The following is a 15,129-nucleotide window of genomic DNA, read 5'->3' on the forward strand; positions in this document are numbered from 1 at the left end:
AACCTATTGACAACCGTATATATAACGGGGTTTGCTTACTTCGAAGGCACAGAACATCTTCATTTATTATTCAGTCTAAAAACTAAAAAAAAAAATATCACATTACGGGTGGTAAAACAATTTAACTATATCTTGGTTGCGAAAGAATCTACAGCAAGGGCACTTGGTGGTTTCCATAGCATTGCATCTGATGTATGAAACGGAGTATAGACTGTGGAAATGATCGACAGCGCTGGCAGATGAGGTGCAGGTCTTGCATTCAAGGAGGTCGGCACGTTGCACTTGGGCGGTGTATGCATCAGATGAGACCGATGACGTTCCGTCAGCGTTGCGCGCTGGCTCTCACGAAGAATGTTCTCCAGTAAATCATTAACGTCATAGAAAACGCGCGTTCTTCCAAGCGGCGCATTCTTGAGGGTGTCCTATATTTTGCCTGATTCGGCATGCGCCTGTGGTGTAGTGGTTAGAGTGTCAATGCCGCTGTATCGAATACCCGGAGTTCGAAATTGGCCTTTAGAACACATAGGTTTATTGATGTATTTTATCTCCTTATGTATACATTTATTTCCAATCGCCACTTCACCAATATCAGCGCCCTTTCTGCCCAGCTTCCATAGGTGTGTGCACGCCGCCGCTTCTGCGGCTAGGCACAGACGTATGCTCACTAAAGGGCCGAAGAAAATATGACCTTCTCCTCTCCCAAATCACTTTCTCTCTCTCACTCATTTTCTAATCGGCTTCAGAACGACTGAACGGACGATTTTTTTCAAGTTGACTGTTATAGTCACGACGTTAATAGAAAGGATGTTCATTGAAGAAGTACGACAATACAACGAGTAAATTGAGGGTTCACTTGATAGCTCTAGTCAAGTTCTTTCAAGGTAGCAACCGACGTCTTTAGAACAGCCCTCGATGCCGCTATGTGCTTTCTCATGGACCCGTCCCTTCTCTCTCCTACAATTTTTTGCTGAGGCGGTCACACTAATGACCTCAAGGTACAACAACTACAGTTGAGAATGACTTCCAGCACTCTTACATCACAACTAGTAAAGCATTCATGCTGGCCGCAAAATAAGGACAACAGAAATACAGAAGACATAACTTGCAAAACTTGATTGTCTTTATTTGATGACTGCAAGCTTCTTCGAGGGTTCAAACCAGATGCATCAGACCAGTCTCCAAGGCCTATGCTCGATTATTTTCGCTGAAGCGGTCAATGATCAGGTGTCACGCGATAACGCGCGCCAACTCCCGCGACCGATTCCGGGCCAGAGAGAAGTGCAGAGCTATCTACAGTTAGACTTCGACTGCGACCTCCTGGGCGACTGCTTCAGCATCATCGGCGACTTCTGCGACATCGGCGGCTTGGGCTACCTCAGCGACCTCGGCTTCTGGCTCAGCGTCGACGTTCCCGGCTGCTTCAGTAGCTTCAGCCTCAGCAGCGGCAGCCGGTGCAGCTGTAAAAGCTGCACAAAAAAAAAAAGAAATGATGAGAGCGGCTCTCCGAGCCAATCAACACGGTGCCCTTGTAAAGTCTACGATGTCCGTCCCAGAGTGCATCTTATCCGCGTTTATTTTGCACTGTTTTTAACTATGGATGGACTGACTTTTAAGACAAGCCGCAGTGCAGTGCGTGATAAGCCAGGATTTTATGAGCGCACTTTTAATGCAATCTCTAACTTTGATCATTGTCGAAATGAACCGGATCCTCCAGGGCGTGAGCTCGTCAGGACCTCAATAAAGTTCTTGTCATGTCATGTCATGTCATGTCTAAATGGCGATTGGCGAATAGAAAGAGCTAACTTCATTATCGAATATATTGTCAAATTGAGCACTGATGGTGCAAAAAGTTGTCGCATATTGCAAAATGCCTGTAGAAAGGGTGTTATAAAGAAAAGAAAAGTATGTCCAAATGCGGTACGGTGTCTTCGTGTAGACGTTGAATGCTTCTAAGAATGCAAAATCAAAACGCCTTTTTACTTTTGCGGGAACCTTTTACACTTGGTGTTCTTTTGTACTCTTCTTGCTTTCTTTCGTTTTCCAGCCGGATTTCTGGTAAGCTCCACCCGCCCCGCCCCTTTCCAACGCTTGGGGCACCCTTTCAAACTTTATTGGTTCCAACGTTCGATCAATTGGGATGCTGAGGGCCGGGGTCAAAAAGCCTTTCCACAGGCTTGACTAGGACCACGACCCCGTGCAAATTATATTATACTATACAATACTGTGAATATACTATACTATACTATACTATACTATACTATACTATACTATACTATACTATACTATACTATACTATACTATACTATACTATACTATACTATACTATACTATACTATACAGTTGATAGTCGGCGCTGTGTCATGTCGTTTGTGTAACTTAGCTTTTTCCTCGTTCTTGTCGCGCTCAGAGATAATGAACCAGTACCAACTAGCCCAATTCCCTGTACTCCTACAATTTCTAAAGCTTTCTATTGTACGCACCGGGGTCGCATGCAGCCTGTTCAGGGGCCGTGCACCTGTTGTCAGCCACGCTGAAGTGCTGTCCGGGTGGGCAGGTGAGCTTCAGGCTAAACATTCCCGTGCACACGGAGTACTTGGTGCAGTCGTTCGGGTCGGCTACGAGGGAGGCTCCGCCACCGGCGGCCACCTCGACGTCGACGCAGTCCTCGCTAGGAGGAGGCGGCGTCCCGAAAGAACCGGCAGCGCCCTTGCCGGCCTTGTTGGCCTTCCCGGCCTTGCCGGCTTTGGCGCCCTTACAGTCGACCACGGGGACGACCACGGACACGACGACCATGACGACGACCGCCACCATCACCATCCGGCCAACCACAACCTTTGAGCATCCCATCTTGTTTGTTATCGTGGACTAGGTTGCGAGATCCTGCGTCCATGATACGGAAGAAGAATTGGTAGCTATTCTTAAATAGTTCTTAAGAATCTCGGAAACAGCGCAAATTACGACGCGGACAAGAAGATACAGAAGGACAAAACCACAACGCTGAAATTGAGAGTTGTGGTTTGTCCTTCTATCTTGTCCATGTTGTAATTTGCGCTTTTTGGAAGATGTTTATGACACGGAAGGTTGGTAGGAAGGAGTAGAAGGAAAAACAGTGGATCATTTGGACCCTAAGGAAATAGAGCTGCGTGTTTCGAAGCACAATGAGAACATGAATTTTTTTCTGTTGTTGCTTTCTTGCCGCCTTTGCTAATGCGGGTGACCAAGGCACGCGGAGTCACCGAATGCTCAGTCTTCTCTTTCCCGCTTAACATCTCTGTGGAAGGAGAAAGGGAGAACTAAAACAATCTTATCACTGTGACAAGGTTCACATTTTTATACGAAGGCGTTACAGAAGCGTTACAATCGCAGTAATTGACTTTGTCCATACAGTGTTATAAGCTGTCATCGCCTCATTCATTGCTATCGCATTTCCTTTCACTGCTTGCAATTTCTGAAACGAGGTCCTTGTGCCGCTACATGGTGGCGCGGGGTAGTCCCACGTTTCACCACTGCCAGCCGAGCGGCTTCTTTTACAGCGAAAGCTGTTATGAGATCATTTCACCGGCCGTTTTTGGCGCCGTAGTTGTCCGCCGCCGCCACCGCCGGTGTCCGTAACCAGTATCGCTCGAAATAAGAAAAAAAACCGAAATAAGAAAAAAATTCCAGGATGGAACGAGGTTCGAACCTGGGCCCTCTGCGTGGGAGCCCAGTATTCAACCTCTGAGCCATGCCGGTGCTTGAAACTGCTTTGCAAAAAGGTCCTATACAGGCTTCATGTCGGGAAGGAACCACCACAGCAAATGCAATATAGCGTGGTAGAAGAGTAACATAAGCACCAAGCGTCGCACAACGCGAATTCTGTAACCAGGCGTCACACAATGCGAATTGCGCAACGAGTAGGTTGTTGAATGCTTCCAACCCATTACAAAGGGTTCTGCCATAATTCTTCATCGTTATCAGGCACAGCATCAATAAAGTGCGCATAATGCCTTACATGCGTTTAGCAGGTACCAACGCTCTCCGTAGAATGACGAAAAATGGCACAGTGCTTGCTGCCCTACTTCTCAAAAAATTGGCCGCGTATCTGCGTGCTTCGCTGCAAATGTCGTGTAAAGATGATAGAAGAGGCGCTGTGTGAGATATGGACGCCATCTGGCAATACGTCGGGAAACATGAGTGCTGTGTTGCGTGCTGGTAGTCCCGGCGCAGCAGCAGCAGGCGAAGACCTTTGCAGAGAAACGTCCGCACTCAACGAGTACTCTCCACACACTCTTTTATTTACACGTCGCCTGGGTAAAACAGGAACGCCAGAGCGGCGCCCACAACCGGCAGCCTGAAGGCCGCCCACAACGCTGGTTTTTCATTTTTTAAATATTTTTTTTCACCTTCTTGGCCTTCTCAAAACTAAAGTTTTTCAACACCAACCCATGGCATTCGTACAGTGCAATACAGAACCGAAACCGAAACACAACAATGAGCTCGTGCGAAGGGCACGGAGGAAGGCAAATTTCAGCGCAGTCGCATTTTCAGCTTTGTTGAAACAGCGCTCACTAGAAGACGAGGAAGTAAAAGAAGGCACAGGACAGGCAGCGCCTGTCCTGTGCCTTCTTTTACTTCGTCGTCGTCTAGTGAGCGCTGTTTCAACAAAGATGAACGCTAACCAACTCGCTCAAGCTTCCATTCTTATGCATTTTCAGCGCAGCTTAAGAAACTAGGGTCCTTAAAATTACGTATGTATGCATTTTCTATTAAAGGAACACGCCACCTAATACTTACCTAGTGATGTTGCACCTCAGATATGCATGATATTTACTTTTTGATCGACAACGTTCACAAGTATGAACAGCCGTACCAGTTCAAGACGGCTGGCCCTCGGGCAAGTGGTTCAACTTTGGCCGAGTGGCTGAATCGAGGGACGTGCCGACAAACAGAAAGACAGACAGACAGAAAGACAGACCAACATTTCTGCGTTTAAGTTCCCTAAGAAAGACTATCGTCTTTAAAATTACAATGATTTATAGCGTAGTGGGTTCCTCGCAAGTGCACTTGTATTGGTTGCCAAGGAAGCCCATAAGCGCATGATCCATTTCCTCGGGGTCTCAGTAAAGTTCTACACCCCCCCCCTCCGTCTCTCTCCCACGTCAACGTATGTTATACAGCATGACGGGAGAGGGAAATAGCGACTGGGCGTCACCCAATGCAAATTACATAACTGGTGGGCCGTTTAAAGCTTCCAACCCATTACAAAGAGCTGAGCCATAATTCTTCATCATCATTAGTCGTCTCGTCAACAAAGTTCACATGATGCCTTACAGACGTGTAGCTGGTGCCTCGCTTCTCCGCAGAATGACAAATAATGGCTTAGAAGGTGCTTCCCAACTTCACAAAAATTGTGATTTATGGCGTAGTGGGTACCTTTTTAGTGTACTTGTATTGTAGCCCCAAGAGAGCTTACAACGGGCTCTAGAAACGCCGCTCTTCCAGCTTTCGCTGTGACTGTGCTGCGGTTTCAGCGCAGGCCTGGCGTTTTTTGCTCGTGATGACGTAATCATGCGTGTTTTATTAATGGGCGCCATCCGACCCGCTACGTGCTAGAGCTCGTTCCGAGGGACTTTAATAAAGCTTTGTTTCCATTCATGCATCCATCCGACGCTTGCATTGGGGTTGGTGCTACAGAAAATGATAAATTTGTGATCACGTAAGCGGTCGACAGCTTCACAAGGGCAGAACGCTCAAAATAAATTGTATTTAATTTGTACCAAAAATTTGTGTCTGTCTAATCTTTGTTCGGATCATTTTCATTATTTCGAGCTCTTACATTAGTATTGTATCTTGTGCTTCTATTCAATTTATTGATGCTTTAAGTGTCTCCCTTTGAATTCACTGCTTAAACGCTCTTATTTTCGTTATGCATTGCTCAGAATGGGTCGCCGTGACAGTCCTACATTCAAGGAGCTCTTCCAGAGGACATTCTAGAGGATCCGATGTATAGCGCATCCAGGACGGGACAGATTAAGAGACACATAACACATACACAGCGCTAACTTGCAACAATGCAGTTTATTCGATACAGTGATTCTCGGAACAAACTGCATTGTTGAAAGTTAGCGCTGTGTGTGTGTTATGTGTCTCTTAATCTGTCCCGTCCTGGATGCCCTATACATCGGATGCTATGAATAACCAACAAGCTCACCGGTGCAGCCTTAGTTGAATTCTAGAGAAAATTTAACGTACGTGCATGTAACCTGATCTGGTAAACTTTTTAGTCAATGATTTCAAACATCACAGCAAATTATCATCTCTCGAATCTTCATCAGGTACAGCGGTGATTCAGCGTTTACGGGGAAAAAAAGTCTCCCTCTTCGTAGCAGAGATCCAACGATAAACACGAACGCTCCTGCTGTTCGAAAAACTACTCGGCAAAGCTGCTTATCCCGCATGACGGAGGCTTATACGAGCGCTGTGTACTCCGTTGTTTGCTTTCTTCGCGTCTGGTCTGTCGTAAAACAGTCTCCTTAATTGCATCCTCGTTTATCTACTTTATTACGGGTCCGAGTCCTTGTTCTAATTGGCTGCCTTCACAGCGCATGAAACGACGTTCGGTGTGACAGCCGCTTATTAACGGACGGAGTGGCACCGAAGTGTCGTATGGTCAGATTGACGCTAACCCCTAGATAACCTAAATAACCAGAAGTTATCTGTCTTGGGCAGTTTGAGTGCAGCTACCTTACTTTACGCGCTGGCCTCACAGTCATGATCCTTTTCCTCCTCCTCCTGCTATTTCAATGAAGAGGGGGAGAGTGAGCAAGGTGTACATAAGAACGCCACCTAAGGAAGACATTTGCTCCACTGACGAATATGAGTGTCCTTGTCCAAACGTCGGCGTGCCAGCGACAATTCTTACTATTACGTTGTTCGTAATTAGCCGCCGCGGTGGCATAGTTGTTACGGTGCTCGGCTACTGACCCGAAAGACGCGGGTTCGATCTCAAACGCGGCGGTCGCATTTCGATGGAGGCGGAATGATAGAGGCCCGTGTACTGTGCGATTTCAGTGCACGTTAAATTACGCCACGTGGTTGAAATCATCCGGAGCCCTCCACTACGGTGTCTCTCATAGCCTGAGTAACTTTGGGAAGTTAAACTCCATAAACCAACCAGCTGTTAGAAACTCGACGTCTCAATGTTGTCATGTACAACTCTCTTTTGCTGCTGACCTATGTGCAGTAGTAGGACTATATACCATAGATATAGAAGAAATTATATGTCGGGACGTAGGAGCACGACTAGGTTTACATTCAGGGCAGGGGCGTAGCCAAGGGGGGGGGGGGGTTGGGGGGTTCAACCCCCCCCCCCCCGAAATTTTTCAGTTTTGCTTGCGTATATAGGCATGCACACACACAAACGCACGCACGAACATACATAAAGTATGGTTGAACCCCCCCCGAAAAAAATTTCTGGCTACGCCCCTGATTCAGGGCTTCACGAGGAAACCCCATAACGATAATGTCAGAAGGTATCTAAGTGCAAGCATGACACGATACTGGAAAACAATTATTTCTCGTCGATATCTTGCTATCCGGACGTCGTAGTTGTTTTGAGACTTCTCAGACACTAACTCCTACATGTGGGATTCGTCAGGCAGTAGCGAAATAACGTTGCCTCTATCAAGTTCAGCTTCCTAGAGCCTACGTCGCCCACCTATAGTGATTTGATTTAACATTGCCTCAGTGACCAAGGGACCGCATAAAGCTGACTACGCTGAATCACTTTAGTAAAAACTGTCTCTACGACATCACTACACCAAACTCATCGTGTGTCTTTTAGCACTTAGCGAGCGGTGAAAGCAATGTAATGCTACTCCAGGCATACGCACTAAGTTCTTAAGGGTATCGTTCGGAACATGGTCGATCAAGCGATTTGGGCAATTTCGTTGTGCACAATAACGAACGCAAGCCAATAATCAGCGAAAATAAAGCGAGATGGAACGAAAGTGAGGGAAGGAGTGAAGCGAGAGTGAATGTGCGAACAGCGTTTAGCCTAAAAGTCGTACAAGTGCACGCACTTATTGCCAGTTCCTGCAATGTCGTTGACGAGAATTGTGATTCGAAAAGCTAGCGGACGTAATTCGTTTGTACGAGAACGAACTTGAACAGGCATTGAACCGGTTTAATTGAAACTGAGAGGGGGAGGGGGGTTTGAAGTCAAAGCACATGCGTTAGCAAAGTCTGGTAATAACTTGAAATTAGAACTGAACTTGGCTGCAGCTTGAAAAACGGACACTCTGCTATCAACAGCGCCTCTCGGAATTTCATACAAAACTGAAGAGCCGCGCGTCTTAACAATGGGGCGTTGTTTTTTTAAGAGCGGAGCACTTAGGAGCCCGGGCTGTCGTCTCATGTCGTCGCTTGGCGTCACACTCTAAGTACCAAAAGGACCTATTTTGGTACTCGGAGCGTGACGTCAAAAGAGGACTCCACAAGTCAAGTCAATACCGAAATAGGTCGAGAGAGGGCGCCTCTGCATCACAAATTAAGGTTTCCTTTCCCGCCATGGACGCCGGGCAGGTGGCACGTTCGGAACGCCAGCATCGCCGAAGGGCTAATTCGTCTGTCCGAGCAAGCAAGCGACAGCGAAACGCCAGCGCCGGGAGTTAGACATAGATCTACAGATCTACGGAAGAGAGAAGCGAAGGCGAAACGCCAACGAACGCGAGGTAACTCTGAGCTTCGGAAGACTCAGACGCAAGCCGAGCGCCAACAGAGACAGGCGAATCCTTAGCTCTGATCTGCAGTTTCTACAGTTTTCACGAAATGGAACTGGTTCGATTTTTATGCTCACTTGTATTAACGAAAGTCGCAGAAGGAGCCGGGTGCCCGAAACTTACCTCTTGTCTTGGTATTCTGTGCTCGTTGGCGAATGTAAAAATCCTTATGACTGGAGAAGAGGGGACATCAGCCGGCTTATAAGGGAGTTGCCGCGACGCGCACCTACGAAAGAAAAGAAAAGGATTATCCTTATCACGGCTACGCTAATTGCCCTCAGATAGAAGATCCGCGAAGTAAAAGTCCATTAAAGGTCGTCTCGGGGCGCGACCTTTACGACCGGGCTCTGGAACTCGCTCAGCACTCGCGCTGAGCGCAAAGCGGATGTTCTCTTAACAAGAAAAGGATAACGAAAATCTCCCCCAGATTTGCTGTGTAATTGTACCTGAAACCGTTAAGCAAACTTTTAGGGCAAATGACAATTTTATCTCGATGCAGGTATCAAAGGATTTTTCTTTCTTAGCCCTACTTGTGTAGTCTCCGCACTATGACTTCGTGCCGTTTGTTGCATCGTCTTGAAGCCGAGGCTCGATCCCAAGCGCTAACCGTTGCCTGCGGTGACATCACTAATGCAGTAACTTGCATTCCTCAGCACAGAAGGCTTTGAAAGCATTATTGCATTTCTTGCGGACAACTGGTTTTAGAGACAGACTCTAAGCAGTGTCGTATTCTTCTTTCCTTTTCTTTTTTTCTTTTTCTTGCTCTTCTTTTTTAAATGCAAAGCATTTCTTACGAACTTCTGCGACTTTGAGCGTATCTATCTATCTATCTATCTATCTATCTATCTATCTATCTATCTATCTATCTATCTATCTATCTATCTATCTATCTATCTATCTATCTATCTATCTATCTATCTATCTATCTATCTATCTATCTATCTATCTATCTATCTATCTATCTATCTATCTATCTATCTATCTATCTATCTATCTATCTATCTATCTATCTATCTATCTATCTATCCGCCTACGACCTTGTGTTCTCCTGGCCGTTTCCTTAATGGGACGTATACCAAAATTGGTATGTCATAACATGACTGTATGACGAACATAAATGACAGATCATAACATGAAAATCATGACATGCATGTCATGAACGGCATGATTTACATGCCACGGTCTTGGTGCTCTTGCGGCCGTTTTGTTAACGTGACATATGCCAAATTTATATGGCGTGACAAGATTGTATGACAAACATAAGTGGCAGGTCCTATCGTGCAAATCATGGCACGCTTGTCATGTACAGCATGATTTACATGACATGGTCTCGGGGCGCTCGCAGCCGTTTAATTAGATGGACATACAGTCGAACCCCTTTAAAAGAGACACTGGTGTAACAGACAGTTGGGTATAAGGGACACAAGTGTGCCTACATTGAAATTAGGGTTGATAAGAAAATGCATATGTGGTAGCCTGCTTATAAGAGACACCTTATTTAAAAGACTAGAATTGCTTTCCATGCATGTTTCTTATAAAGGGGTTCAACTGTATACCAAAATTAGTACGACGAAGCCTTTCTGTATGGCTAACATAAATGACAGGTGCTAACATGAAAATCATGGCATACGTGCCCCGCTCAAGGTGCGCTTGCGGCCGTTTCGCTAACTTGACATGTACCAAATTTGGCATTGCGTGACGTGACTGTATGAAGAAGATAAAGCAGAGGTGGTAACACGAAAATAATGATATGCATGTCATACAGGGCATGATTTACATGCCACGCTCATGATCTGCTCGCGGCCGTTTCGCTAGCTTGACAGGTACCAAATTGGGTTTTGCGTTACGTAACTGTATAACGAACATTAATTACAGCTGGTGACATTAATATCATGACGTGCATTGCATGTACAGCATGATTTACATGCCATGCTCATGGTGCGCTTACGGCCGTTTTCCTAGCTTGATATTCACCAAAACTGGCATTGCGTGACGTGACTGTATGACGAACAGAGATGACAGGTGGTAACATGATAATCATGGCATGCATTTCATGTAGAGCATGATTTACATGCCGCGCTCATGGTGCGCTTGCGGCCGGTTCGCTAGCTTGGTATACCCCAAAATTGATGTTTCGTGACGTGACGGCATGGCAAATGTAAATGAGAGGTGATAACATGAAAATCATGACATGCATGTCGTGTAGGGTATGATTTACATGCCACGCTTACATGCTCTGCTTGCTTAAAAACTTCGCGACATGGAGCCAACCATGATGTCTTGTTTTAGAGATAAGCCAGCCGTGCCCTTCCGGACAACCTTCAGCTCCCTAATGAAAATAGTCCTTTTATGTTCGTAATTTGTTTATTTCCCAGATGACACTTTATTTCATACGCTTAGACAAGGTATGTTTGTCATGTATTCAGTTTGGAATGTTATTCAGCATTTTTTTGTGTACACTGATTTTTGAGAACGTCGTACTCGACCTTTATACTCCTGAATTTTACCTACCTGGCGCGTTCACTATACCATCTGCCGGATATCTCATGGTTTTACGGGTCCTTCTACTTTTGTATTAACTTCAGCAGATTCTTACTTCTTGTCTTCCCGTTGCCAAACCATCCTCATATCTCCTCTTACGACCATCAGCTGACACATCAAGTCAGGTCGCTACCCTAAAAAAATAAATAAAAGATTTTGTACGCCGAAACCAACATGAATTTAAGGCGCTCCGAAGTGGAAGACTACGGCATCATTTTGACCACCCGAAATTATTTAACGTGCACTCAGATATATATGCGGGTGTTCTCGCACTTCGTCCACCATCGAAATGCGGCCGCCGTGGATTGGACTCATAACCTAGCCACTGAAGTACAAAACTGCTCCGCGTTGGCAACCACAGACTGAGGATATTACTGCCACAAAGAGAATGTACTCATCAAGGTATTATTGAGCCAATTGGTTAATAAACAGAAGTGCTTTCAATCATCGACGAACTGTATATTCGTTCTCATTGACGGCATAATTTTTGTTGTTATTGTTCAAATTTCAAACCATGCTATATTCCTGAAACGGCAGGCATTGCGTCTGTAACCTGGAATTTCGGGATTCGTTATTCAGAATTTTTTTCTTGATTATGTTTTTGTTTCATTTGGATTCAAGGCGTACGTGTTTCTTACTTATTTCAAAGGGACCCTGAAACGGTTTTGACGATTTTTTACAAACGCCCTGAACCGGTAAAGCAAGTCCTAAGAATCATTTGCGGACTAATTTAAGCTCTCTGCGCCAAGTGTGTACTTTGTTACATGACGTTAAACATGCGATCACTACAGATCGCAAAGCTCAGCCGAACGAGTTTTCAATTTCCTGCTTCCATTCTACGTGAAACTGTTCCATTTACGTCACACCGGCGACCGATCCGATTGGATATCTCCAGTCTACGTCACTGAACCTCCGGTGGGCAACGAGCGTCGTCTGGCTGTGTTACAACGTGCTCCGGGTTGACGTGACCTGCGCGACAGTGTTTATCTCGAGGTTTCTCCTCTAGGACACCATAAATTGCCCTAGCTGTGTTGTGCTGCAAATTTGGGACCTGTAAATCTGCGACATCGTGTAAGGCATGTAAGGCAACTGGCGAACGGAGTCGCTTCAGCTCGTCGGTGCATTGAGCGTCGGGCTCTTGCTATCCGATCAACGCCAGGATCCACGCGTCTGCGGCTGTAATTTCACCCCTGTAGACACAACCATATTGCCCGAATTTACGCTTATCGGTGATCGTTCTCAAATACTTGGCGTTTGCAGAATGTCGGCGTGCTGGAAAACAAAATGCGAATGGCTGGTAGTATTATCGTATTATTGCGGCATCCGGCGGAGCAGATATCAACCACTCCGCGATGCTGTTCGTCTCCGTCGAGCGCGCTGCCGTCGCCAGCGACGGCTGCCCGTTCTACAATTTAAAAAGGAAAGGCAGTGTTGAGAAGAAGGGTCACATATTGCCTGAAGCTTCCTTGATACAAGGTGCGTTGGTTGATTTATGGTGCGAATGATTTCATGATGCTGTAGTCTAAAAGATGACAAAACTAAAAAAAAAACTTTTTCAGGGTGCATTTAAGTTATACTTTTGAACTATATCACTCGCATCCATTTTTTGTTTTTCATTTGTTTTCTGCATTTATTTGGGGAAGTGATTGCTCTGGTTCCCTGGACTGTCATTATTTTAGTTAAGTCGCCAATTTTACAGCTTCAGGCATGCGAACTCCTAGTTAGACTTTCATGCTTTTCTTTTTGCTACATTATCTCAATACAGACTGTCTTGCTTATTTTTTTGTAATGTAACCATAAATTATGCAAATCATGTCCACTGAGTGTACCTTTTGTATTACAACATAAATGTATTTATACGAACTACGGTGTAACTACGACCGCGCACCACAGTTCTTTTTTTTTTTTCGTGCTTCGAAATATCAGTACCAACAAACCTGACGAACAGTTTTCTTTAGAAAAGTTTCTACTGCATAATATTGCATACTGCATACGAGTTGGGATATATTTATGGTTTGCATCGCTCATGTTGTCCCTTGTTGCTTGTCACCGTCCTTTCGTGATGTAAAACACGAGAAAACGCTTATTTGAACGGACGTAAGCCGGCTGCAATATTAACGAAAGTAAAGAGTGTATACCTTGCTTACACCATGTTATTCGCAAATATTTTACGGAATAGCTCACGACACATAAAACCCTCAGTTTCTGGACACAACAGCACAAGCCCTAAAAGTTTAAAAGTTTATTGATGACATGTGGTTAGCTTGTAAATTCGTTACTTCCAGGATGAGCTCACGTGCTGTGGTCAATTCTGCTTTCTAAATGCATCAATTTTTAAAGGCCACAGGATGTTGGATGTTTTCACGTGAGCTTCTTATATCCAGCTCGCCATCAATCTCTCGCGGTCCATGATGTTCTCATTCATTCATTCATTCATTCAATGGCTATTGCGCATCTGTTTCACATCATGTTAGTTATCATGTACCAACCAGCCCAGCAAAATGTTTTACTAGGTTATGACTAATGACATAGCGGTGGCAATCGAAAGTATCGTTAAACTAAACTATAAGTGAAGTTAAATTCGTGTTGAAGTTGACGTTGAATTCTGCAGCGTTAACACTGCATACAACTTATGCACTGATAGGGTGAACTTGTCGGCAAAACATCTTAAACAAGGGGACAGCATAAGGGGAGAGCGCGAAAGACGAAGACTTAAAACTTTCACCCCGCCTCGCCACGGTGGTCTAGTGGTTATGGCGCTCGACTGCTGAGCCGAAGGTCGCGGGGTCGAATCCCGGCCGCGGTGGCTGCATTTTCGATGGAGGCGAAAATGTTTGAGGCCCGTGTACTTAGATTTACGTACACGTCAAAGAGCCCCAGGTGGTCGAAATTTCTGGAGCCCTCCACAACGGCATCCCTCATAATCATATTGTGGTTTCGAGGCGTTAAATCAAACAATAATTATTATATGCTAGCTAACGGTACGTTTGGTTGTTGTGTGCCCCTTCGCTGCGTCCTCGTTTTCCGCGTTGGTGCAGCTTATACACTCGCGCACGCTCTGAACAATATTTTTCCTTTAATTCTGCAGTCACTGGTCTGCTACGATATAAATGTTTTCAACTTGTCGAAGTTTTGAGGAGCACCTCCGATTTCAAGTCTCTACTTTCGAAATATACTCTCGACAGTTCGCAAAAGAAATCACGCAACGCCTAGAATTTAGCAAATCCGGTAACACGGAGCTCTCCAATGGGCGTCTTCCTTTGTTGCTCAATCCCTTGAGGCGCAACGTCCACATATGTGGACTCCACTATTTTTTGCAAGTTCTTTGGACTAGTGACCGAGGAAGAGCAAGATACATTGTGCATAGGATAAATAGAACCTTCCACATGGTCGGTATGTCTTGACTTAACCTCTTTGTGCTGCGTATAACTGTAGCCGATCATTTTGTTGAAAGCTACTACGATGTTCGACGGGTCGTTGGACGTGCCGCATTCCAGGAAGAACGTCAGAAGAATTAGTTTCTTTGCTAGAAATGAATAGAACCAAAAACAAATTACGCACGCATATTTGATTCTTTTTATGTAAAAATGAAACGTGTATATATATATATATATATATATATATATAGTGACTTCAGAATGATGAAATATTTTTAATTACACGCTAATTACGATTAAGCGCTGAAACTCGCTCAAAACAACATATCACTTCGTTTTCTTTCTTAAAATGTGATATGGAGGGCCTTGACATTTTGTCCGAATTTGATAAATTTGCAGACTGTGCGTCATACTTCGCGCCTGACGGGGTTGAAGTAAAGACGATGTTTAGG

At 45.0% G+C, this 15,129-nt stretch overlaps 1 protein-coding gene across 1 annotated transcript; it reads right to left on the reverse strand.

Moving 5' to 3' along the window:
* Positions 1–1,115: 1,115 nt before the first annotated feature.
* LOC119389567 (uncharacterized) lies at positions 1,116–8,964 on the reverse strand. The gene is made up of 3 exons (XM_037656884.2): positions 8,883–8,964; positions 2,481–2,880; positions 1,116–1,466 (listed from the first exon to the last, which is right to left on the reverse strand). The coding sequence occupies exons 2-3, from the start codon at positions 2,845–2,847 to the stop codon at positions 1,297–1,299; spliced, it is 537 nt and encodes a 178-aa protein (XP_037512812.1). The 5' UTR covers positions 2,848–2,880; positions 8,883–8,964; the 3' UTR covers positions 1,116–1,296.
* Between the last annotated feature and the right edge of the window lie 6,165 nt (positions 8,965–15,129).

This window comes from Rhipicephalus sanguineus, chromosome 4 (assembly GCF_013339695.2).
Source record: "Rhipicephalus sanguineus isolate Rsan-2018 chromosome 4, BIME_Rsan_1.4, whole genome shotgun sequence".
Classification (NCBI taxonomy): Eukaryota; Metazoa; Arthropoda; class Arachnida; order Ixodida; family Ixodidae; genus Rhipicephalus; species Rhipicephalus sanguineus.